This window comes from Phocoena phocoena, chromosome X (assembly GCF_963924675.1).
Source record: "Phocoena phocoena chromosome X, mPhoPho1.1, whole genome shotgun sequence".
Lineage (NCBI taxonomy): Eukaryota > Metazoa > Chordata > Mammalia > Artiodactyla > Phocoenidae > Phocoena > Phocoena phocoena.
In genome coordinates, this window is record NC_089240.1 from 33,071,940 (window position 1) to 33,094,533 (window position 22,594).

A 22,594-nucleotide genomic window follows, 5' to 3' on the forward strand; every position below is an offset into this window, starting at 1 on the left:
TTCAGCCATAGAGAAGGAGAGAAGATGGGTCTGTAGAAGGTGAAAGAGAGAGGCAGAGAGCAGTGTCACCAAAAGAGAGAACACTGCCTGGGATATGTCAGCTTTCTGGCTTCCAGTGTGACTCCCTTCTCAGGCCTGGCTGCCCTCAGATCCCTAGCTTCCTTCCAGAGGACTGGGCAGCCCTGTGTGATTGGCAGGGTTGTGCCCTGCACAAGGGCACCTGGCCAAAAGGGCGAGGGAAGTGAAATCCAGCCTCAGTGTCCTGGTCACTAAGCCTTGGCCTGGGGCTGCATCAGCCCAGAGGTAATGTGCCACTTTATGCAATTCATCTGCCTGGAAAGGAGACCACCTTTTTTTTTTTTTTTTTAATTTCACACAAGATTTAGGAAGGCCCTTCTTCAGGATACCTAGCAAAGTTGGTGTCTTCTGACCAAAGGACCTTGACATTCAGACAAAATGTGTTAATGAACAGCTAAACCATTTGTTCTATCATTTGATAGATAAGCTGTTCAATACCTTGATTTATTTTGCTTTTTAAAATTGAAGTATAGTTTACATATAGCAAAATGTATGAATCTTAAGTGCATAGTTCAATGATGTCACTGTGACTCATATATTTATTACCCAGATTAAGAAAAAGAACATTTCCATCATCCCAGAAAGTCCCTTTATCCCAGTTAGTACCACTTGCCTCACACACACACACAAAAGATACCGGAGGAGGGACTTCCCTGGTGGTGCAGAGGTTAAGAATCTGCCTGCCAGTGCAGGGGATTCGGGTTCGAGCCCTGGTCCGGGAAGGTCCCACGTGCCGCGGAGCAACTAAGTCCGTGCGCCACAAGTACTGAGCCTGCACTCTAGAGCCTGCGAGCCACAACTACTGAGTCTGTTTGCCTAGAGCCCGTGCTCCGCAACAAGAGAAGCCACCGCAGTGAGAAGCCCGCGCACCACAATGAAGAGTAGCCCCCGCTCGCCGCAACTAGAGAAAACCCGCGCGCAGCAACAAAGACCCAACACAACCAAAAATAATTAATTCTTTTTTTTTTTCTTTGCTGTACGTGGACCTCTCACTGTGGTGGCCTCTCCCGTTGCGGAGCGCAGGCTCAGCGGCCATGGCTCACGGGCCTAGCCGCTCTGCGGCATGTGGGATCTTCCCGGACCGGGGCACGAACCCCTGTCCCCTGCATCGGCAGGCGGACTCTAAACCACTGCACCACCAGGGAAGCCCTAAGTAATTAATTTTTTTAAAAAAAGATACTGGCGGGCTTCCCTGGTAGCAAAGTGGTTGAGAGTCCGCCTGCTGATTTAGAGGACGCAGGTTCGTGCCCCGGTCTGGGAGGATCCCACATGCCGCGAAGCGGCTAGGCCCGTGAGCCGTGGCCGCTGAGCCTGCGCATCCGGAGCCTGTGCTCCGCAATGGGAGAGGCCACAACAGTGAGAAGCCGTATACCGCAAAAAAAAAAAAAAGATACTGGAGTTCACCGCTCTTCTGATCTTTATCACCATACTTTGATTCTGCCTATTCTTGAACTTCATATAAATGGAATCATAGAGCAAGTACTCTTTTGTGCCTGGCTCCTTTAGTTCTGCATGTTCATGAGATCCACTCCCTGTTGTATGTATCAGCAATTTGTTCTCTTTATTGTTGAGTAGTATTCCATTGTGTGAATATTCCAAATTTATTCATTCTCCTGTCGATGGACATTTAAGATGTTTCCAGGTCTCATGAATAAAGCTTATGAATTAAGCTGCTGTGGACATTCTTATACTAGTGGACCTAGGTACTTCTTTCCTTTGGACGCGGATGTACTGTAGTAGAAGTCCAAATTGTACATCTTTCACAGTAAATCTATTTATCTCGCATGCATTTATCACGTGGATCAGTTTTGTCTGGAGTTGTTCCGTCATCGTGTAGTTGGGAGACCTTATTTTGTAAGTGCCTCTTCATAACTAATTATATATTTAATGTATCTCCCCCCTTTACATATTAAACATGGGGCTCCTCTCTCAGTATCACGGAGATATACGTGCTTTTGAAAAATTGGTAAATGGTCAGTAGTATTTTGTGTTACAACTAACGAAGCATATTTATAGAGATGGTTCCTGGCATCAAGCTTATAATTAAGAGTCTAGTCCGTGACCAGGAATAGCAGCAGCACAGCTTACATGAACCACATAAGATTAAGCTGAGTTCCTTGTTCCAACCACCCGTGCTATTTGCAATACTAAATCATGCTGGATTTGCAATGTAAAGCAATGTCTGTGTCCCAGCATCCTGAGTGGAGCTTTTGTTAAAATAAGATGAGTGTTCAGTCCTACCTCCTATAAAATCTTGGTATAGACTGGGAGCTCTGTTTTTAAACCTTTCCATGTAATTATCTGCTATAGCAACTGGCCAGCTGGACATTTCTGTCCTATGTACATCCTTACACTTTTGGTGATTACCCTCAGTTGAACATCGGAGCCTGTGAATGGATTTCATCTCCTGTTAAATTTTTCCCAGGCAACCTGAGATGTGGCACACAATTTACTTAACATTGATTTCTTTATGAACACAGCCCCATTAAAATAATAACAAATTATGGAAAGTGGCCGCATAGGACATATTGGGGGCAATAAAATATGGAGCACAATATGCATTTATTCAGACTGGAATGTCACCTCCACAATGGCAGAGGTTTTTCTCTCTTTTGTTGACAGACGTTCTCTGAGTGAGCCATAGTAGGGCTTGATTAACATTTACAGGATAAAGCTTATATAAGACAAAGACCTTAGCTACTAACTCACAAGGTTGTAAATCCTGCTTTGCTTAGTACTGGTTATATAACCCGGTGATTCACCCCAGCCTTTGTAAGGACCAGGAAGAAGCCTCCCTAGCTGTGTTGATTCCATAGCAACCACGTGGAAGTTGTGGATACTGAAATCTAAGGAGGCGGCTTTGGGGAGTTCGGTGTCCTTAACAGAGCAAAGGTGTCGATTTACTTCGCTCTTCTCTCCTCTCTCCTCTTCAGCCACAGAGCCAGCTCCTCCTGAGACCCTCTCTTCTTCTCCTTCCCCTAGGCCTAAAATGAAAATTGAAAGCAGCCACAGAGACTCTTTTGTTCATCCTGGCTGCCTGGTCCCTAATGGGGTGGGGTGGGGGGAGGGTGGGGGGTGGCCACTCCCCTCAGCGTACCTGCATGCCCAGGTCACCTCAAATCTCCTTTTTGGATATGTTGTTTATATAGAACGCGATTCTTTCGGAATCTTATAACCTAGCTCTCCTAAAGACCCCTGGCTACAACTGTTTCCGAAAAGAAACCAGAAAACAAAAAACCAGAATCATTTTCCCTTCGAAGTACCTGAAAGCACGGTGTCACCATAACGAAACTACTTTGGACAGGATCACACGGAGGATTCCCTCCAATGCCTCAATGAATACAAGAGGAAGAAGGAAAGTTCGATACATACTTATAAACCATCATGAACCAGAAAGGTCTCGGGAAGTTACTTGGTCACCTACCTCATTTTACCAATGAAGACTGAAGGCAGAGAGGTTACATCACTTGTTCAGGGCCATATAATGACAAAACCAGAAATTCCGAATTTCCCAGCCACGGCCACCCAGTCCACCCCCCGCAATAGGTTTAGGTTTTATTTTGCAGAGAAGGTACTATTCAGGGCCTTAGCTTCCTTTAGTCCCAAGGAACACTTTTTTTTCATTGGAGTTTAGTTGGCGTTACACAGCTGTGTCAGTTTCTGCAGTGTAGCAAAGTGAATCAGCCATACGTATACGTATGTCCCCTCTTTTATGGATTTCCTTCCCATCTAGGTCACCACAGAGCATTGAGTAGAGTTCCCTGTGCTATACAGTAGGTTCTCATTAGTTAGCTATTTTATACATAGTAGCGTATATGTGTCAATCCCAATCTCCCATTTCATCCCACGCCCCCGCCAGGAACACATTTATTAAAATGTATTTTGAGGTATTGGGGGAGAAAAGAAGACAAAAAGATGTAAGCCATTTTAAAGAATCTCCACCACTTGTGACCTTCAGGGCACCCATCAATCCCACAGGCCCATGGAAAAGAAACCCTCCTAGCTTACTTACTTTGTCGAAAATATCTAGGTGAAAGAGTTATTGAGCTTTAAAATGTCGCAAATGGCTCGGATATTGTTCTTCTAGGACCATTTTCGTGACTAGCTCTCTCAAGTGACAGGGCAGGTAGTACATAATACTGTCACTTAAGTTGAGGTGACAGCGGTTCCTGGTAAGGAAGAAGATTGCTTCACAGCACTTGTTGCTGAGGCTCCCGCAAGTCTCCTCTCTGTCTCCCCAAATCGACTTTGAGGATTGGAGGATCTACTGTCCTGGGGGCAGATTGGAGAGTGTCCCTTGTCCCTGACCTGGAGCAAGATAAGTGGAAGGAATAGGAAGGTCACCCAGGGCAATGGCAGCAAGGTGACAGTGTGTTCGCCAGGCTTTGTCTCCGGGCTCTAGGATAGCACTTAACAAGAAAAATCAATCACAACCTTGTGAGTACAGCCAGCACTGAAAACTGCATTTGAATTTGTCCACTCAGGCAGTCAGCCTCACTTTAAAGAGCTCCGGAACTAGAGGTTTCCATGGAAGCAGAGAAATATGTGGGCAAAAATTGCTTTACAGGGAAATGAATGCTAGCAGTGCTGTTAGGTTGGCACTTTACAGCTGCCCAGCTGATGTGAGTTTGTAAGTAATCCAATGAACAGTGACTTTAAAAAAGGGAGTACTTTTTCTCTCATAACAAGGGTCTGCAGATAGGTGCTCCTAGTTGTGGTACAGATGCCCAACGATGTCCACAACCCCCAGGATCTTTTTCCTCTATCATTCTGTGAGTGTTGGTGTTTCATCCACAAGCTTATTGCCTCAGGATGTAAAGTGGATGCTACAGCTCCAGGCCTCACATAAACATTCAGGGCACCAAAAAGAGGAAAGGCAGGTAACAGCCAAGTCTGTCCAGTTTATTTCCATTTATCATGAAATCAAAAGCTTTCCAAGAAGCTCCCACCTCAGCAGATTTCTCCACTGATCAAAGTGAGGTCACATAGCCAACTCGAGCTTCAAGGAAGGCTGAGAACTGAGTATCTGGCAAGGGACAATAGGATTGACATGACTGGCTGAAGCTCATATTCACTATCACCTGGAGTTAAACACAATTGTCAGCCTAATAAAATTGAGATCCAGTTAGCAAGGAATAAGGGGAGAACTTTCCAAGTAAGAAAGGCATTTACTCGATACCTGACTATCCACAACTACTCATCTCTGTATTCCTGTAGTCTCTAGCCCAGTGTCATGCACGCAGCAAGCACTTGAAAAACGTCCGTTGAACCATGGTTTGAGACTAGTGCAATGACATAACCGTGGCTTAGAGGAGAGTCTGACGTGAAATGGTCAATTACGCATCAGGCCTTAATAACGTGGTCATTCGCTTTGGAGGCATCGGGAGACAAAGACTCCAGTTAGTCAACTAACCAATGCCAAGAGGCTAAAACAACTTCTAGTTTCCTAAGCTTTCTACTAGGAAGAAAGCACATGAGAGAATATGCATCTTTTTTTTTTTTAGTAAGAAGCTACGACTTTTTTTTTTTTTTTCTGGCGGTACGCGGACCTCTCACTGTCGCGGCCTCTCCCGTTGCGGAGCACAGGCTCCAGACGCGCAGGCTCAGCGGCCATGGCTCACGGCCCAGCCGCTCCGTGGCATGTGGGATCTTCCCGGACCGGGGCACGAACCCGTGTCCTCTGCATTGGCAGGCGGACTCTCAACCACTGTGCCACCAGGGAAGCCCTGGAAGAAGTTATGACTTTTTTATTGAAGTATATAGTTGATTTACAATGTGTTAATTTCTGCTGTACAGCAAAGTGATTCAGTTATACATATATATATTCTTTTTTATATTCTTTTCCATTATGGTTTATCACAGCATATTGAATATAGTTCCCTGTGCTATACAGTATGTCCTTGTTGTTTGTCTATGTTATATATAGTAATCTATATCTGTTAATCCCAAATTCCCAATTTATCCCTCCCCGCTTTTCCCTTTGGTAACCATAAGTTTGTTTTCTATGTCAGTGAGTCTACTTCTGTTTTGTAAATAAGTTCATTTATATAATTTTTTAGATTCCACATATAAGTGATATCATATGATATTTGTCTTTCTCTGTGTGACTTCACTTAGTATGATAATCTCTAGGTCCATCCATGTTGCTGCAAATGGCATTATTTCATTCTTTTTTATGGCTTAGTAATATTCCGTTGTATATATGTACCACATCTTCTTTATCCATTCATCTGTACCTGGACATTTAGGTTGTTTCCATATCTTGGCTATTGTGAATAGTGCTGCTATGAACATAGGAGTGCATGTATCTTTTTGTATTATAGTTTTGTCTGGATATATGCCCAGGGGTGGGATTGCTGGATCACATGGGAGAATATGCATCTTCATAAAATAAGATGCCTAGAATAGAGGTCAAGTTAAACATGCACTATAATCTCATTGCAAAGGGCTTTTTGCCTAGCCTGTAGAAAATGAAACCACTGAAACATACCATCCGATCCACATCCCAGAATTAATGCCCAAATAAGTATTTATAGATTTGTAAAATGGTTGTCGTAAAGTGTTGAATCACAAAATGACAAAATACTATTGATGAAAGACACATTAAAGACCACCTCAGCTTAACTCCTTGTTTTTTCAGGTGAGGAAACTGAGGACCAGAGAGGTTACGTGATTGGTCTAAAGTAACGAAGTTAGTGACAGAGACTTGTCTAGAAACCAGGTAAACTTGAGAAGTAGTTTTGAAAGAGCAAAGCAATGTGGTTTGGAGATAGTGGGACAGTGAAACGCCCAAAGTGTGGCGATGAGGAAAGAAAAGTAAATACACAGACATGAAGAGCCGTACGTTACTAATCTATGACTTACAAGTTACGGTGACTTAGGAATGCAAGCTGACACAAGCTGGTCCTTGGATGGAAGATGGGGTGCGGGAGGTGAGCAACAACAGCAGGCTTATTTTTTGAGGGAGATTCCGAGCACAGACCTGCAAGGCCTGTGGTGCTGAATGGTGGGGTTGGGTCACTGCTGGACTTGCAACGTCTATCTTAACCCCAGCTTACTGCATCGCACACGTGCCTCATGGCAGGAATTGTGCTAAGTGTCTTATATGGAATCCTCATAACGATCCAGTGAGACAGGGAGGTCTTATTATCGATACTTTTTACAAATGAGTAAACTGAGGCTTAGAAAGTACGAGTAACTCGCCTAAATCCACACTGCTAGGAAGTGGTGAAGCGAAGTTTCTCAGTGATTCTCAAACTTGACCGCACTCTGGAATCACCTGGAGAGTTTTCATAAATACTGATGCCTATGTCCCACACCCTGAGAGGCTGATGTCATCGATTTGGGGTGTGGTCAGAGACTACATTCATGTTGTTTCTAGCCACCAAGTTTAAGCAGCAATAGAAAGCCAATATAAAAGTTAACAAGAAAGTAAAGTACTTCTTTTTTTTAGTTGAAGTATAGTTGTTTTACAATGTTGTGTTAATTTCTGCTGTATAGCAGAGTGATTCAGTTACACATATATATACATTCTTTGTCATATTCTTTTCCATTATGGTTTATCACAGGATATTGGATACAGTTCCCTGTGCTATATAGCAGGGCCTTGTTTATCCATCCTATACATACTAGTTTGCATCTGCTAATTCCAAATGGGAACTGCTTTTTTAGTAATAGTCTCACCATCACCTGAGGAGGTAGGTGGGGCAAGTCATTGTGATCCCCCTTCTGTAGATAAGGAAACTCAGGCTCTGAGACATTTCGTGTCTTGCAAGAAATAGAACAGGAAATCATCTAGCGACCCTTGGTGCAGACTGGGTTACCAGGTACTTGTAATAAATCTTTCAAGCCAGCAGTCAGTCAGCAAGAATGGGGTAAAACCTGTTTTTCTTTTCTAGTTTCCATTGTTTTCTTGGCTTGGGTTTCTTGACATGAGAAGGGAAAAGAAACAACTTTGAAATGGTATCTGGGACCAAGTGTTTATAAGTGAAATTCTCTGTTGAATCCCTCTAAAACATTGGAAGATAATCATTAAGTAGAGCAATCCCCTTCTGATTCCTCATTGCCCAGCATAATGATGGTCAGGGAGCATCAGGAAAACCAGATGGAAGGGACTTGCTTATTCTGCACCAGCACATGCGCCCCATTTGGAGACTAATTAAGAAAATAAACTTGGCCACATTGGCTAAGAGAGCTCCCCACTGGGTTTTGCAGATTTAGACACACTTTTCCTACACATGGCCTATTGGAAGAGAATTTCCCATTGTTGCCACTTCTCTTTTCTGGGTAATGTGGTCATTGAAATTATGGTGTGCAGTGTTCTTGCCTGGTGTTCCCTCTTGCTTCCTTGAATGTCTTTGGGGACTTCCTACAGTTCCTTCCAAGTTCTCACCCTTCCCAAGAGAAATCCTCTGCCGCAACCAGCCTCTGTGCGCCCATAATCCCATCGCTTGCTACTTCAGGTGTGGTCCTGGAACCAGCAGCAGCCTCGCCTAGGAGCTCGTTAGAACTGTATTCTCCTGGCCCCGTCCCTGACCTACTGAATCAGAATCTGCATTTTTAACAAGAGCACCAGGTGATTTGTGTGCACATTGCAGTGTGAGAAGCATTGCCCTAATACACAAGGTTTTCCACATCAGCCCGCAGCTTAAAATACCCTCTCTCCCTCCCACCCACCCGCCCCCCCCCCGCCACTTGCATTTATCCACTTCCTCTTTGTCCTTCAGAGCTTAAGCTCATGTCCCTCTCCCTCTGTGAAGCCCTTAATATTCGCTCCCTCCACCTTACCCCTATAGATCATAACTTTGAGAATTTAAACAAGTGCGAAATACTTCATTATTTAAATGATTCACCTCTTAAGTCTATTTGTTAAGATGGTATCATCTCTCAAAGTGCCTGGCACAGGCCTGGCACATAATATGAATTGTCTGATTCATCAAGATCTGTTTCCTATTTGAAAGCCTTCCCTTAGCCCTACTTTATCTCTTTAAGCTTCTTCTGCATCAAAGCAGCTCCCCTGAGTTTTTGTCTTCTCAACACCTGAAGTACATCTCCACCCACTCCAGAGATTTCCTGAAGGCCTGGCCCTTACCTGTAACCTAGTGGCTTCCAACTGAATCTAAGCCCCAAACAGGCCTCAAAAGTAAAACTCTAACCATATGTTTATATTGACTTTGTACCCAAAAAGTGTCCCTAACTTTTAAATTTGGGTAGTGAATTTTTTTAGAAAAATTTACTTTAGGGTATGGGATGTTTTTCTGCTCCACCGTGGTACCCACAGGAAACTCAGGATTGTCTCTGGCTCTCTTGTGGACATGCCATGCAGCGGTATCTCTGTTACTGGCCCCAGACCCTGAGGCAAGAGCCACATCTTTGAGGCTGCCATCTCCCCAATTCCAGGTGGGAGTGGGGGACACACATCCTAACTACCTATAGATCCCCAAACCTTTTGGGGGGATTATAGGATCTCTCCCTAATGCTTAGCGCAAGGGAGTGGGGCTAGGAGAGCAGGAGCTCCACACTGACTTTCACTTTCCTGGTTTCGCCTCTTTCCACCTTGAACAGATTTAGCTCCATCCTGACTCTACATATCCTTCAAGTCTGTTGTTTGTATTATCAACTTCAAGTACTAAAATACCCAGTTTCTACAACTCAACAGCCTTTTTTTCCTCAGAGCTATTATCTCCATGGGTCTCAACAAAAGAATGAATATATGTATATGCATAACTGATCACTTTGCTGTACACCTGAAAGTAACACAACACTGTAAATCAACTAGACTCCAATAAGATTTTTTTTTAAGTTAACCTAAAAAAAAAGTCATTTCGATGTTCATTGGTCATCAAATGGCTTTTCTCTCTCAGGCAGAAGCTTGTGCTACCACCAGAAAGGCAGGGCAAAGGAGTGGATGAAATAAATTGCTGGAGGAAATCACCTAAGTTAATGTCAGATTCTTGCTCTGTTACATATGTGTTTGGCATGATATTGGAGTGACCTTCTGCATTCCATCTGGATGGGCAGTCACATACTTTGGGCATTTTGGACTGCTGCTTGCTAATGCTGGCGGTGGTTGATATCAAGCTAGCAAAGACTGCCACTTCAGAGGGCCTGTGGGCGGGACACTTAACCCTGGAAAGGGGTCTGTGGTGAGGCAGGCTTTCTGTGGCTTGGCCCATTTCATTCATTTCCTTAACAAAGGTCCTCTCTCCTCAGCAGGGAGTTGGTTGCATCAGAGCACAACCTTTAGGCGGGGCCAGGAAACACAGGATGGGCTTTATTACTCTCTCGTCTCTTCATATTCAGAGCCCAGCCCAATGGGACTATTTCACAGCAAACACCTCTGTTCAAGGATCAGCGAAGGCAATCGATTAGACTAATGAAAATATTTACACCAAACCACCAGAGACTTGCTTTGTATTTTTGAGATATCTTAATTTATTTCAATTCAGTGTAAAAACAAATTTTTATTTAAAGAACCAAATCCAAATACCATATGATATCACTTATATGTGGAATCTAGTGAGGTGGATGGACCTAGAGTCTGTCATACAGAGTGAAGTAAGTCAGAAAGAGAAAAACAAATACCGTATTGCTAACACATGTATATGGAATCTAAAACAAAAAATGGTTCTGATGAACCTAGGGGCAGGACAGGAATAAAGATACAGACGTAGATAAACAACAAGGTCCTACTGTATAGCACAGGGAACTGTATTCAATATCCTGGGATAAACCATAATGGAAAAGAATATTAAAAAAATGAATGTATATATGTGTATAACTGAGTCACTTTGCTGTACAGCTGAAATTAACACAACATTGTCAATCAACTATACTTTAATTAAAAAAAAATGTTTTAAAAAAGAATCAAATCCATCCAAGACATCAACACATGCATAGCCTTATGTGCTACAGATACAGGAGAGGGAATTTGGGTTTGTCCTGATAAAGGCCTAATGCGCAGGGAGCCGCTCTCTGCCATCCCCAGTTACTTTTTTCCCCAGTGGAAATGCCATTTCCTCATTCCCAAGGCCTCAGAGTGTTTCAGCAGCACGGAGGCCGTCTTCTTGGAAGTGTGTGCGCTCGTGTGCTCCTCTGTGCTGGGAGTGCGGCCTGGAGGGATGTCTGAGAGGGCAGACAAATGAGAGAACACGAAGCAGCCCCTGCCCGGTGTCTCATCTCCTTTCTTCCTAACGTACTGTGTGTTGGGCGGGGACCAGTACCCTCTTCTTCAGTGCTCTCCTCTGCACACTTTCATGTACACTGTTTTTCCCCTTTTTATTTGCTGATCAATAAAGCCAAGGGTAGGTCTTGTCTGTTCCCAGCGATAAAGAACTGCACGCATAACTAGTCTTTATCCGGCCCGACAAGTGCCGTTTCTCTTTGTTTTTCACAGTGTTTCTGCAAGATAAGAGGAAACCACCCAGACATGATGCATGACCGGGGAAGTTTTGAAATATTTTATAAACTCATTCTCTATTCTGAGCTGTGGATCAGGGATGGAAAGAAAGAGGGCACCACATAGAACCAAAGTTGATCTTCCTTTTCTGGGTTAAAAACAAGCAGGTGGGGCGGGGAGAGAAAGGAGACATGAATAAATGTTCAGCTGAGGAAAGAATAATCCAGTTTTCAATTATCAGCACAGAAGTCAAATAGGGAGAATTCTAGTCATTCAAATGAGTACGTACTCGTACGCTGAAAATCCAGTGGCCTTTTCCTGTCACAAAAACTGCCTCTGTCACATGGATTCAAGACCAATAGTGGCATACAGGACCTCAGTTAAGGTGAAGGGCCAGATATATTCCCAGGAAATTATGGGATGGGACCAGGATAGACTCCTCTTAAGTTCATGCCCTTTGAGGTTCTTGGCAGGTTTCTGAGAGTAAGCCAGGATGGGGGGGTCGATATGAGGCTGATGATGCAAGATATTACATAGAGTAAGACTAAATGTGAGGTCAGTTGGTGCTGATAAAGGTACAGAGAGAGCAAGATGTTGTCAGTGGCAAATGAAATTTTGGTAACAATTCGAACGGATGCAGAGGAGGAAATCATTTAGGAGAAATGTGCCGTCCATCTAAGGAAAGACCGAGGCTGAACCCTGAAATGACAGTGGGAAGACATGGGAAGATAGGGTCTTTAGGATTTCTAGGCAGAAAGGAGAAGTAAACCCAAGAGGCAAAGATAGGTACCTAATAAAAGGGAAACTTAAGTTGGAACCCATGATGTAATTGTTTCTGAGCAACCAGATGGAAAATGAGGAGATGAAGTCTTAGTGAAGCTGATGTGTTAAATATTCTGCATTACTGTTTCTTTCCACCCCTGCCTGGGTTCATGAACTTTTTAATTAAAAAAAAATTTTTAATTGAAGTATAGTTGATTTACAGTATTTCAAGTGTACAGCAAAGTGGTTCAGTTACATATATATATATATATATATATATATATATATATACACATATATATATTTATATATATTCCTTTTCAGATTCTTTTCCCTTACAGGTTATTACAAGATATTGAATATAGTTCCCTGTGCTATACAGTAGGTCTTTGTTGTTTATCTATTTTATATATAGTAATGTATATCTGTTAATGCCAGATTCCCAATTTAATCCCTCCCCCGCTTTCCCCTTTGGTAACCACAAGTTTTTTTCTATATCAGTGAGTCTATTTCTCTTTTGTAAATAAGCTCATTTATATCATTTTTTTGGGTTCCACATATAAGTCATATCATATGATATTTGTCTTTCTCTGTCTGACTTACTTCACTTAGTGTGATAATCTCTAGGTCCATCCATGTTGCTGCAAATGGCATTATTGCATTCTTTTTTATGGCTGAGTAATATTCCATTGTATATATGTGCCACATCTTCTTTATCCATTCATCTGTCGATGGACACTTAGGTTGCTTCTGTGTCCTGGCTACTGTAAATAGAGCTGCAGTGACCATTGTGGTCATGTCTCTTTTTTTTTTTTTTTTTTGCGGTGTGAGGGCCTCTCACTGCTGCGGCCTCTCCCGCTGCGGAGCACAGGCCCCGGACGCGCTGGCCCAGCGGCCATGGCCCACGGGCCCAGCCGCCCCGCGGCATGTGGGATCCTCCCGGACCAGGGCACGAACCCGCATCCCCCGCATCAGCAGGCGGACTCCCAACCACTGCGCCACCAGGGAAGCCCCATGTCTCTTTTTGAATTATGGTTTTCTCAGGGTATATACCCAGTAGTGGGATTGCTGGGTCGTATGGTAGTTCTAGTTTTAGATTTTTAAGGAGCCTCCATACTGTTCTCCATAGTGGCTGTATCAATTTACATTCCCACCAACAGTGCAAGAGGGTTCCCTTTTCTCCACACCCTCTGCAGCATTTATTATTCGTAGATTTTTGATGATGGCCATTCTGACCGGTGTGAGGTGGGCTCATGAACTTTAATCACTGTATTGTAGACTTTTGTCTATGTCTATCTCCAGTGCTGGATAGTAAGTTCCTTGTAGGAAAAAAAATGTGTCCTAGGCTTTCTAGAGTTTCCCCCACAATACCTACTAGAGGGCCTCACTGGAATAGTAGCTCAGTAATGTTAACTGGCAGAACTAATTAATGAACAACTTCCTCTTCTTTATGTGATTATTTTTCCAAATTAAATGCTGGATTTGAAGGGGCCACAACCTGGATTATATTTTGCCCTTCTAATGTTGCATAAATCAGAGGAGCAAGTTATGACTTAAGAAATTAGTTATTTCAAAAGGAATGGGTGTGTCTAATGGCAGATATCAGGTAGGAAAATTGGATGTGCGAGTCTTCGGAGAAAGGCCAAAATCCAGTAGATTGTTCCTTGATCCCAGATTCATCCAGTCAGGCCAAGGCTGAACTTTAGGTGATTTCTTCTTTCTTTGGTTACTCTGGCTAGTACTTTTCCTGTGTAGGTCTGCCTTTTTGGAAGGTTGGCTTCATGAGAGTAAAGGTCTTGTCATGTTGTTCACTGTTGTATCTCCAGCGTCTAGAACAGTCTTTCCTGCTTATAGTAAGGGCTTAAGAAATAATTGTGGAAGGAAGGGGAAGAGGGAGGGAGGGGTGAATAAAGAAAAGAGGAGAGGGGGGCTCTGCTTTTCATGGCAGTCCACCTGGCACTTACTCACTCATCAGTTACCAAAGGCCCCCTCGGGCTCAGAGTCAGGAACCAAGGATACCAAAATGACGAGACATTACAGTCTTTGCATCTGATCATCCAGTAGAGAGAGACAGAACGCAACAGGTGTCAAGTGCTGTGCCAAAGGGAGCATCCAGTGAGCCCCGAGGCAGACTGGCAGACAGAGAACATTGCAAACGTGAGCAGAACCCTAATAAATGCAATGATGCTATGTAGGCTTGAGAACATTTTAACCTGTATAGCCCTAAAACTTACGGTACCTAGATTGAATAAAATATGGGAGACGGCCTTTTAGCCATTCTCTATTCAGCATCATTTTGATAGTAAAAGTTCCTTTGCCTTGGTCCTGGTCCTTATTGGACTTAGGTTTCCTTCATGGACTGCAAAAGGCTCCAGCGGGTCTGTCATGCAGCAGCTTGTCATAGAATTGTGGCTTTATGAGCACAGTCGAAATGACACAAACTGAAGGCCCATTGTCTGAGCCAGACCCGCGCCATACATCAGAAGTAACAGCTTTGCCAAGCATGGTCGCTTAGGACCAGTCTTTGTTCTTTCCTGAGCAACTTCTTGTTCCTGTGACAAGGATTAATGATATAACAGCTGTTAGGTGGCCTCTGCCATTTATAAAAGCCTATAGCAGTAAAGGTGTGTGTTTCCCATCAGAACTGCAAATTTTCTGAAGAGGGGAGATAAACTTGACAACGAAGAGAGAATCAGTGGTTTCCAAAAAAAAGGTATGGTGGGCTGAGCTTATTTACAAATAGGAAAAGGACTGGGAGGGGGGGATATGCTGATGGACTTTTTAAGCAAGAAAGTCCAGTGTCTGAGGAATAATGATGATCCTGACTTGACTTCTGCCTCTTTTCCTTATTCAGGTGCTGACCCCAGCACAGATCAAATCAATTTGCCAGGCGATCCTGGACTCCGGGAAGCAATATGCCATGAAAAAGAGGAAACCATTCCCACTGATGTATTCTTACTATGGAACCGAATACTTGGGTGAGTGAGGGTGTTGGCAAAGGCCTGGAGGAGAAAGGCAGTCTCTAACAGCAGCATTGGCTAAAGACTGGAAGATTTTGTTTTTGACGTAGGTCATCACTATTGCTTTCACTGGGAACCCTTTGAAAGGCCATTTAAAAACAAATATTGACGGATACTACAAAGCACAACTTCATATTTGTTTTCAGAGTCTACCTGTCAGAAGTGGAGCTATTTGGGTGGGAGGCAGACGCAAGAGGGAGGCGATATGGGGATATATGTATACATATAGCTGATTCGCTTTGTTATACAGCAGAAACTGACATGACATTGTAAAGCTCCAATAAAGATGTTAAAACAAAAAAGAAAAAAAAGGAAAAAAAAAGAAATGGAGCTATTTTAACAATGACTTTCACTAAAGACTCAAATCCTTTATTCTTGATTGTGAATTCACTGGCCTAATTTTGCTGAAAATTAACAGCTTATATGCTCACTGCCAATAGTACCTCTGCACAGGGAAGCAGGATTCAGCCACTGACAGTTTCAAGTTTTTAATATTAGTGGATTAATAACAGACTACTGAATCACAATGAGTACTTTTGAGATATGAGGCTTGTAAAGTGAAAGTTAGTTACTACCCCTTTGAATCCTTCAGTGGTTCCCCATCACTCCTTGCAAGCATGACTTGCAAGCCCCTTTGCAGATCGCCTGCCTCCCTCTCCAAACTCAAGCTTTATCTCTCCCTTCCCTGGTTCACATTTATAAAGTCTCCAGCAGGCAAAGTGTTCTCATACCTTTGTAACCTTTGTGCCTGTTCCTTTTGCCTAGAATGCCTGGCTTTCCCCAACCCCTTCATCAATCTGTAATACTTACGCCCAGACTTCAAACTGGTTCTCCTCCCAATTATGTGAATTAATGATGCTGTGCTTGTCTGTATAGGAGCAGCTCATGGCCTGTCGTCCATCCTCCAGATGCTTCTTTCTTACCATGAGCACCTTAAGCCCTCAGATCAGGAGCTGGTGTGGCAGAGCGTGGACTTCCTTATGGAGCAGGAACAAAACTGCAACTGGCCACCTGAGCTCGGCGAGGCCATCGAGAGGGAGAACGAGCTGGTGCACTGGTGCCACGGCGCCCCAGGTCTCACTCATGTTATTATCTGGTAGCATTCCCTTTCATTGGGCTTAGCCAAAGACGGGTGCCTTTTCTGAGAAGTGAGGGTATTTCTCATCTTATGCCATTACCGTGGGAGATGAAAAGGTCAAGATGAAACTTTTCAAAGCCAAGAAAGTCTCCGTCAGTAAAGGATGTCCAGAAATGATCCTGTGTTTAAAAAAATATATGATCTTTATCTACAATATTTGTATACAAATTAAACTAGTGCTGTCCAACAAAATATAATACGAGCCACATATGAAATTAACTTTCTAGTAGCCCTGTTTAAAACATAGAAAGAAACAGGTGAAATGAATTTTAATAATAGATCTACCCCAATATACGCCAAATATTATTTCAACATGCAACAAATTTAAAAATCGAGTGACTTCATATTTTTTAAATATCCAGTCTTTGAAATCCCGTGTCTCTGTTATACTTACATCCCATCCTGATACAGACTAGCCACGTTGCAAGCGCTCAGTAACTTCATGGGACAGTGCAGATCTGGAACCTGGCAGTTCAAAACGTGGTCCCTGGACTAGTGGCACGGGAGTTTGTTAGATATCCAGAATCTCAGGCCCCACCCCAGCCCCACTGAATCCGAATCTGCACTTCAACAAGATCCCTAGGTGATTTGTATGCACATTAAGGTTGAAGATGGACTATTCTGTAATTCTTCTCCAAATGACGGGTTTCCATTATCACCTAATGAAAAGTCTAGAGAAATGAGAAGCCATTTGCAGTGAACTCTCTGGAATCGAGCCTGGAAACTTATCAGACCCCATCTTTTCCTTTTTTTTTTCAATCCCATTACACTGCTAATTAGGCCTTAGAGAAGGGGCAGTTCAAAAAAGACAGTGCATTTTGGTCGATTGGCCAGAGAGACTTAAAATACCAAAATAACACACACATTTTTTTTTATAAATTTATTTTATTTATTTATTTTTGGCTGTGTTGAGTCTTCATTGCTGTGCATGGACTTTCTCTAGTTGCGGTGAGCAGGGGACCACTCCTCGCTGCAATGCACAGGCCTCTCTCTGCGGTGGCCTCCCTCGTTGCGGAGCACGGGCTCCAGGCGCGCGGGCCTCAGCAGCTGTGGCACACAGGCTCAGTTGCTCCGCAGCATGTGGGATGCTCCCAGACCAGGGCTCGAACCCGTGTCCCCTGCATCGGCAGGCGGATTCCCAACCACTGCGCCACCAGGGAAGCCCAACACACACATTTTTGATTAGGAGTGTTATTTAATTTTCAAGGCTATGCTTCAGTGCCATGAGTACAGCTTTAAAATATATTTGATTTCTCTTTCATTTGTTACCTGATTTTTATTACTTCCTTTCCCCTCCTTACCTAATTAATGTTCTTTAATCCAACTGGAATTGCATTTTTTCTTCGGTACAGTTTGAGGTGACGAATAATAGAAGTGTTAGTCCATTGGCCATATTTTCTCTGCCTTCCATTTTTACTTAAGGAAGGACTTCAAAGGCTCCCGTGTGTGCTTGTACCAGCGCCAGGGCATTCATTGTGCATTACGTCCAGGCTAATTCCCACCAGTGATCATTTGAGCCCACCTTTTTCTTGCTTTGAACTTTCTGAAGAAAAACAGCAGTTATTTACCATTCTGGAAATGATATCTCTTCATGTTACGCTCAACGCTCCCATTTCCTATTCCCTTTCATCATTTTCAGTGAAGGCCTTTGGGTATCCTCCAAGCACCCCAGGATCCTTGAATTTTGGAGATGTTCCAAATTAAATACAGCCTATTTTGAAAGGATTCAATGTATAGTAAAAGCCCTGTGAAGAGTGGGAAGATAATTTACTAAAATGAGTGGCTGGGTCACTTAATTGATGTGGGGTTCTTGAAGGGCGGTTATTCCTTTCTCTCTGTACATCACATCCCATCTGTCTTTGTAAATCATGGACCATAACAGTACAGCAGAGTATTCATCACCTTGGGGACTTTATTTATCCTCATTTATCATTCATGTTCAGTATCTTGGTTAGATTAAACGCAGGTTGCAGGGCAAAATCATTCAATCCTCATATTCACTGGACTGCCAAAAATAAACGAATTCACAAATGAATAAAGAACCAAATGGAGCCCATTATGTCTGCCAACCCGCACTTCCATCTCAAGGGTATTGGTCTTCCTTTTAAGAGATGTGCTAAAAATAGCATCAGGAGTGATTATAAATCTGATAAGTGCAGGTTAAAGACCATGAAGATGCCTCTGAAGTTGGCAACAGTACGCTCTCCAAAAATTCTAAAACAAGAGATGACCTAGAAAAATAATTCTCACTTATGTGAGAAGATTTTTTGAGAGTAGATTTATGAACAGTGCAGATGGTTTGGGGCGGAAGACTGATTCTGTGATTTAAAACCTGCCAGAAATAATCCACAGTGTGGAACTTCATCAATGATACCTTATCTTCATCAATGATACTATAATTGTTTCCCATTGACTTTCCTTCAACCCACCTCTACAGGTGACAGCCTTAGTTATCATTTATGCGCTGTGAATATACTTCTGGACTCTTAAGTTAATAACTCCGGGTTCTAATTATAGTTCAGACACTAACCAGCTAAGTAACCTTGAGAAAACCACTTTGTTTCTTTTGTGTCTTTGTTCATCTGTGGAAGGAGTGCATCGAGGTGGAGCAGTGAAACTCAGTCTTTTTTTCGCCACAGACCCCTTTAATCCTGTGGACCCTTACCGTTCGTGAGGGATATGGCCCAAAAGATTTGCAGGCACCCACATTTATAAATACCCAGCGCGACGTAGAGCTTTTCTCACTAAGTACAACGAAGTATAGCAGGCAGATTCACCTGACCCCTTCCTAGCCTTAAAGATTCTGTAATACAGGACAAAAATCATTTGCAAAATCATTAAAACAAATGCTGTGGCTAAAAGAAACTCTAGATCGCATTATGTTACATCATCTGTGGTCACACTGACAGCGCATTTCCTTTACTCTGGGTGAAACGCAGGTGTAGCTATATTTTTTTAAATCATTTCATGAGGGCTCCTGCGTAGGTGACTTTGAATAGAGAACAGTAAGTACTTGTACAGTGCAGGTGTCTTTGGTCACTAAGCTTTATAGTGCACACCGTACAATGCGTGCTTCAGTGAAATTCCGGATCCCGGAATGGACCTGTGCGCTGATTCCGTAGGATGTTGAAACGAAACGCGCCAAGTCTGGCTCTCACGAGGCTCTGCTGGGCCACATGTTTCCAAGATTTAGCCTCTCAAACCATACTTCTTAAGTAATAATTCATTTTCCCATTTGTATTTGACAAAGACATATATCATTGCTGCCTCCGGGTTTCATGGCAGTGCACAATAAGCAGTGTTCCCAGGATGAAATGACACCGTTCCCAGCAAATGCAAAGAAATCCAACGTCCTTTCCTTTTAGGTTAAGCCACCTTATTGTGGATTTCATTAGGTTAGGTAAGGAGACAACAGGTGTAGAAGTTTTTCAAGGTCCTGTCCGTGTACCATTCCATGATCCAGGCTGCAGGAAGAGGCCCTTTGTCTCTGGCCAGAGCCATAGGATCAATACCCATTAAGCTGCCTGGGGCTAATGGCCTGGTTTAGCAATTAGACCATCTCAACCCGTCTTCCTTCCACATCTTTCATCTCCGCTTCAGCATCGGCCTGCGCTGGGGTGAGAAATGGGACATTATAGCGTCAGCAGACATTTGTGGAGTCCTTGCCATGTGTCAAACACCATGCCACAGATTGGGGAGCAAAAATGAACAAGACAGAGTACCTGCCCTTGGGTAGCTGGCACAATACTAGGGGCGGCAGCCATGAAAACAAGTAATTTCAACAGACTTACAGATGTAGAAAACAAACTAGTGGGTACCAGTGGGGAGAAGGAAGGGAGGAGGGGCAAGATGGGGGTAGGAGATTAAGAAATACACACTACTATGTATAAAATAGATAAGCAACAAGGATATATTGTATAGCACAGGGAATTATAGTCATCTTGTAATAACTTTTAATGGAGTTTAGTCTGCAAAAATACTGGATCACTATCCGGTACACCTGAAATGAATATAATATTACGAATCAACTATACTTCAATTTAAAAATTATTTATATTAAAAAACAGGTAATTTTAATATGATACTGTGTGAGTGCTAAGGCTTGTATAAGGAGTGATGGGAGCTCAAAGGAGGGATTTCTGGTCCTCCTCCAGGTTCCGGGAAGGCTTCCTGGAGGAGATGATGCCTGAGATAAGTTAGACTAAGAAAGGTGGGAAGTTTGTTCCGAGAAAAGTCAGTCAGAGGCATGGAACCACATGGTGAAGGAAGGGGAACTGTGGGGTGGTTTGGTTTCACTGAAGTAAACGCTTCATGGAGGGCATGGGGGAGAAGTGGCAGGAGGACAGAGTAGAAGCTGGGTGGCAAAGGGCTCTCTGTGTCTCACCTGGAGAGTAGCTTCACCTGGATTCTGGGTGGTGGGGAAGCTAAGAAGCACAGATGACACCACAGAGTTGCTCTGTCTTGAGGCAGCCAATCATTGGCCAAAACCTTCTAGGGGAGGTGCATAGCATAGCCACCCCTTTGGCTGAGGCCGTATCTCCCAAGAAGAGGGCAGCAGTGAGCTTTGTCAGCAGTCAACTCACAGCAGCTGGGGGATGGGGCACCTGCCAGTAAAGTAAAGGGATCCGATAGAGCACCAAGGGCTCCGGTTCACCTGGCCTGTTCCTCCTCCTCCTTTGGTACCCAGGTTAGATGGTGTCATTTCACCAGTGGGCCTTTCCTACCTCCAAGTGTCGGTTAGGAGCCTTCCTCTGTGCTTCCTCAACGCCTCTCTGTCCCCTCACGTAGCCTAATGAGTGCCCCAGTTAGGTTGTAAAGACTAATGAAGGCAGGGGCTTTTATTTATTTTTTAAACCATCTGCTTCTCTTTTTTTAATAAATTTATTTATTCATTTATTTAATTTTTGGCTGCGTTGGGTCTTCGTTGCTGCACGCGGGCTTTCTCTAGTTGTGGTGAGCTGGGGCTCCTCTTCGCTGCAGTGCGCGGGCTTCTTATTGCAGTGGCTTCTCTTGCTGTGGAGCACGGGCTCTAGGTGCACGGGCTTCAGTAGTTGTGGCTCATGGGCTCCAGAGTGTAGGCTTCAGCAGTTGTGGCTCGCAGGCTCAGTAGTTGTGGCGCACGGGCTTAGTTGCTCCGCGGCATGTGGGATCTTCCCAGACCAGGGCTCAAACCCGTGTCCCCTGCATTGGCAGGAGGATTCTTAACCACTGCGCCACCAGGGAAGCCCTGGCAGGGGCTTTTAAAAAACCTTAGTACCTACTACTGTCCTGGCATATAGTAGGTGCTCAATTAATATCTAAACAGCCATCCATCCTGTGAACTGTCTCTTTCATTAGCCTCTTTGCCATCTTTCTGCTGACACGATCAGCTCATAGCTACCCTATTGCCCTTCTTTCAGTCTTGGTTGACCCCACAGTGGGGCATTTTGTCTATAATACTAATCACATCATTAAAAATATAAACCAACCAATTCACAACAAAACAGTCCCACTGGTTCCCTACTGCCCACGAATACAGTCCAAGCTGCCCATCTGGAATTGTAAAATCATCCAATATGTGAGCCCAATCTACCCTTCCAGCCCATGGTCCTGTTGCTTAGAACACTGCCCCACTGGTCTTCATGTGACTTGTTTATTGTGGCTTAGAAACTTTGCACTTGCTGATTTGATGCCTGGAATGCTCTCTCTCCATCTCCTCAGGCCTGCAGTTTCCTATGCATCCTACACAGTCCTGAAGAAAGCCTTACTTCCATCAAAGCTTCCCCTGACTGTCTCCCTCAGGGAGCTTCCACTTTTCTGATCCCTCTAGTATTATTTTCAGGGCCATTCATTTTATGTCCCCACAGCATCATGAACTACATGTCTTATTATGTATCAGTCAAAAGTACATAATTTTCTCTCCCTTTCTAGACAGTGCCTTCCTGAAGGGCAGGAATCGTGTTTAGCATTTATTTTATATCACCCAGTGCCAGAACTGGTGACATAATTTGGGGGACCCAGTACAAAATAAACATGCAGACCCCTTTTTAAAAAATGATTAAGAATTTCAAGATGGCAACAACAGAGCATTCAATCCAGGGTGGGGCCCTTCTGGAGGCCTTTTGTGAGGCTGTACAGGTCACATGCCCATGAAGCTGGCCCTGCTTAGGGCTGTGCATACAGCAGATCATCAATGAGCACTTTCAAATGAATGGATAC

At 43.6% G+C, this 22,594-nt stretch overlaps 1 protein-coding gene across 1 annotated transcript in view; it reads left to right on the forward strand.

The window, feature by feature from the left end:
- The window catches only part of LANCL3 (LanC like family member 3), a 94,893-nt gene that overhangs the window by 62,876 nt on the left and 9,423 nt on the right, over nt 1-22,594 (forward strand). The window contains exons 2-3 of the mRNA XM_065901239.1: nt 15,093-15,216; nt 16,135-16,332. Coding sequence (XP_065757311.1) covers nt 15,093-15,216; nt 16,135-16,332 — 322 coding nt within the window. The remainder of the gene's footprint in view (nt 1-15,092; nt 15,217-16,134; nt 16,333-22,594) is intronic.